The sequence below is a fragment of the Antrostomus carolinensis genome, unplaced genomic scaffold (genome assembly GCF_000700745.2).
Source record: "Antrostomus carolinensis isolate BGI_N321 unplaced genomic scaffold, ASM70074v2 scaffold5475, whole genome shotgun sequence".
In the NCBI taxonomy this organism is placed as follows: Eukaryota; Metazoa; Chordata; class Aves; order Caprimulgiformes; family Caprimulgidae; genus Antrostomus; species Antrostomus carolinensis.
Window position 1 is genome coordinate 9955 of NW_010316962.1, and position 4478 is coordinate 14432.

The 4478-nt window shown below is 38.3% G+C and overlaps 1 protein-coding gene across 1 annotated transcript in view; it reads left to right on the top strand.

Annotated features, from left to right (window-relative positions):
- The window catches only part of CFAP300 (cilia and flagella associated protein 300), a 12679-nt gene extending 8531 nt beyond the window's left edge, over positions 1 to 4148 (top strand). The window contains exon 4 of the mRNA XM_010168403.2: positions 4017 to 4148. Within this exon, the coding sequence (XP_010166705.2) occupies positions 4017 to 4148 (132 nt within the window). The remainder of the gene's footprint in view (positions 1 to 4016) is intronic.
- The last annotated feature ends 330 nt before the right edge of the window (positions 4149 to 4478 follow it).

Genomic DNA, 4478 nt, shown 5'->3' on the forward strand with positions numbered 1-4478 from the left:
CTTTGCTAACTCTTCATCAATAACCACCAACTAAAGTTTTACGTGGTGGCTCTCTAAAAATAGGTTTACTGAGTTACACTTGAAGTCATAACAGTCATCCAGAAACTAGTTTATTAAAAAAACTGTATCTTTAGGTCTGAGTAATTCTGGTTTTAGATCTACTTGAGATAGCAGTAAGTTGTGTAGTTCTGTTTTTAGAAATGTTGCTAGAGCTTTCTGAATAGCTTGTATTGCATCTGTTTCTGTAAAGACTGCAAGGAAGTTCACTATACAAAAATGCTGGGGTGGTGAGATGACTGCTAACCTCTCTTCCCCTCCCTTGTCAAATCTCATTCCTATCTGTTTCTCTTGCAAAACCATACACTTACCATCAAGATAAGTTTGAGAACTGTCTGGATGTTTACTAGATTCAGCATATCTGTTATTTAATTGTTACAGTAGAATGAACTACCCCAAATTCTAATGTAAGACATAAACTTCAGAAAATGTACCCACTTTCAAAAGACAAAGCTGATGTCATTTCAGACTGCACAAACTTCCCTGTAAGTTGCCAATAGCCCAGTTGCTCATCTGTGGGTCATCATCTTTTAAGCACTATGTGTGACTCATAAAAGGCTTTTGAAAGGGTTTTGAAACAAAGCACTTTATGAGTGTATCAAAATTTACCTTTCTGCTAGGCTGCACACTGTAATAAAAATAATTTTTAAAAAGCAAAACCCCGATAACTTGATGTTTTTCTGTTATCACTGTTTCTTCCCCATCTCTGAATCAAATGTATTGATGTGAACTTTGCAGATTTGTATGTTTAGGTAGATGCATTATACTTATACCTCGCCTAATTGTCTTTAGCATACATTAAAAAAAAAAAAAAAGAAAAAAAGAGGAAAAAATAAAAACTTTGTCATCTTTTTGAAAACAAAAAAGTGAATGGACAAAAGAAAATGCAGTGTAAATACAGAGCATGCTCTCCTCACTGTAGCCTTGGGAGAAAATTGGACTTTACTGCACATTCTGAAAATTTGTGAGGTGAAGGAGAATTCTGAAATCCTGGTTTCCATTAAAGAACATCCTGAATATTTTTGTCTCAGAATGGAGAAAGGCTCAAATGGGTACATCTGGATTGTCTGATGGCTCTGGATCAAAACTCTTTAAACTTTACTTGGAAATTACAGGAAGGGCACCTACTGGAGCACAAATGTCTCGTGCCTGTGATGAGAAGTTTCTCTGAAGGAAATAACTACCTTTCTGCAGCAGATGTAGGTTCTGAGTTGATTTGGCAAATAACTGTAGAGTGTGTTATCATAATCTTAATGTTCCGCTGACAATTTGTAAACCATGTTTTCTTGGTTTGCATCTGAAAGAAATGGACGTACCCTCTTAGCCTGATATAAATTTAAAAAAAGCTGTTCTGGTAAAAGTGACTTGAAGAGCAGACACGAAGTTAGAAGAACACACGTTTTTGCAAGCTGGGTAAATAAATGGACAAATAAATATACTTGTATATTTGCACATGTACGAATGGAATCTGGAATTAAGAACTTTATGTAACACCATTCTGACACCATCCCTTCATTTTTATTTGTTTTTTAAGCTGTGGCTAAGAAGCCCTTGTTTTGGAAACACTATCCAAAAAAGGGTGCTATGAGAGATATAAATATTTCAAGGTATTAATGTGTAGTTATAAATGTCTGTAGATCTGTTTGGCATCAAAACTTGGTAGACCTTGGCATCACAAAAGAAATAATTTTACATCCTGTGACCAAGTACTCTGTTGAGCTCCAAAGCCCCTTGAGAGCTTTGGGGCTTGCATGCAATGAAATGTTGTTACAGCTGAAGTATTTGGATGCTGACTGGTATTTTAGAACTTTCTTTACCTGAACCCCAACTATGGCAGTGTTAGAAATCAGTGTAATACTTAGTTTATTCAAAAAGTTTTTTTTTTTAAATGTGGATTAAATGATGCAGTTTTGAGAGATGTTCAGCAGTATCTTCATTGCTGTCTTATGCTATGCATCATGCTATAAATATGTACTCTTAAATCATCAGCTCATTATCTGTGTTCCTACAAAATAAAAATAAAGTGATCCTACTCTAACATCAGTAAATCAACCATCACACCCCCTGCACCTCTGAACCCAGGTCCACACTGCAGATGGAATTAGTTTGATTCTTAATTGGCGTACATGCACTCTATTGCTCTAAAAGACAGAGTAAGTCTGTGTAAATTCCAGAGCCTTTCTGCTCAAGCATTTTAGGGTTTTTATGACCTCTTCTACCAATTAAAATAGATTTAAGAACCCTTTTCACTTAATTATATTTATTATTTTCCTGATAAGGATGCAGGAGTGGGATCTTCAATAGCACTGGACAATCACATCTTGATGTTGGTCTTCTCTTGGGTTTTTTGGGGGTTTGTGCATGAGGTTAGGTTATTTTTGGATCAAATTCCAAAGGCATTGTGATGCTGAGTACTGTAAAATCTTAAAGCTTGCTCTCCGTACTGCAGCTGAGAATCCAGTGTTTGTTAGCACATGTATCCCAGAAAAACACCTGAAGAGAGCTAAACATCTTAAAATTGGAGCTTGTATGCTGTGTTGCTTAACAATAGAATGCTGTTTTTAGCTTTCAGCATTTGAGTACCATGGGAAAATGCTGTGAATAAACATTATCAAATCTCTACTCTCTACCTGTCTTAAACAATGCTTTTATGGTGGTGCTTATCTTAATTTAAGATTTATGGTCTTGAATAATCCCCCAAAGGAAGGCACCAGAACATATAGTAGGGGGTTCATCCTCTTTGAAATAACAGGAGAAAAATGAGGTGCCAGTAACAGCTACTGGATAAAATTCACAAATGGTCCTTGGAGCAGAAATTGGAGCCCAGACCTTTTCCTTCTAAGCTTAACCTTTTCCTTCTCAGCCTTAACCACTGAGAGAGGCTACAGTTTTCATGTTTCCTTAGTCAAATAATAGATGGTTTATCTTATGCAAAGAAAGACAACACAGGAAAAGAATGTGAGAGATGTGTCTCTAATCTGGAATAGTCTGTAGTCTGTGGGGTTAAAAATTTCGTGGAGAAAATGGACAATATATGCAGTACAGGAATTTCCCTCGGGCAAAATGGGGGAACAGAACCTACATCTCTTGAGCTATTGGGTAAAGGAGGAAACTGTTACATGTTTTAAAAGAAAGAAGGTATCAGCTACAGATTTGTTGATCTTTTAGATGTTCAATTACCAGACTGAATGAATTTAAAAAAAAATAAATCAACCCTTCAAACCCCCGCCCCCCCCCATCTAGTTTCTGGATCCCTACTGTATTTGAAGTGTGTGTCAAGCTGTGCTGCCCTGTCAGTACTGAAGCTTTGACTGACATGGGCAGGCGTAGGATGTTAAAGTGAAGAGCCCAGTTCTTGCAGTGGCTGACTGGTTGTCAGCTCAGCGTCTTTTTTCAGAATGAGGATTTTGGAGCTAGATGCCTAGATTCCCTTCAAGCCCTTTCTGAGGACGGGCACACAAAATGTTTTCAGTAACAGTTCAAAGTTGTCAGTAAGAGTTGTAATGAGCATTTTCCTTAAATACAAATATTTGAAACTGAACAGATGCATTAGCCAATGTTAAGTGAAAAAGAATTACTGATAGAACAGCTTTCTGTATTAGCACGGAGTCCCTAAATATTTTTGTTTCAGAGGAAACATGATTGGAGCCTTGTATATTTAATCATCTGTATTTTAGGCTCTAATTGTGTAAACACATGCTTGCATGTTTAACTTTACATTTTATATTAATACCACATTTACCTCAAGGTTATTATAACTATGCAGACCAAACTAGCCAGGATCCTCATGGAGACATAACGCTGCTTAAATAAACCGGGTGTTCAATTTTGCCACGAGATTTTGCCACTGTTACAACTGGAACAAAGTGATAGATTTAATTCAGATTTTATGAGTTCTCTTACAGGTATCCCTGTTGTTGCTAATACTGGTTTTGGGGGTTTATTTTACTTCCTCTCAGGATGAGGATGGCCTATGTTACCCTTCAAGGAAAAGCCATGAACAGACGTTTGCCTACTTGATTGTGGATCCCTGCAAGCGACACGTGCACGCTCTGTACCACTGTTTTGGTGGAAGCTTCTTTAGCACCTAGTTGTACACCTGGCTGTTCTCCTCTCCGCACGGCTCCAGGTGGAAACGGCCAGGTTTCCTCAGGAGGAAGGAAGGATGTGCTCCCTGATGACAGGCTGCGAACGGCTGCACGCTCGGGTAGATGTTGCTGTGCGGTTCGTGACCGCGGGTTTGTGCAACTGCTCTGAATTTGACAGAAATACTTCTTGAAGTTGTTGTCCTGGCAGTTTTGTTGCCCCTCTTCCCTCACCCGTTTGAGCTAATAAAAGGTTCTTTCTCTAGATGTCTTTTCAGATCCACGGCGCAGAAATGCCGGGAGAGGCTGCAGAGCCAGGGAAATCTCTGCGGGATC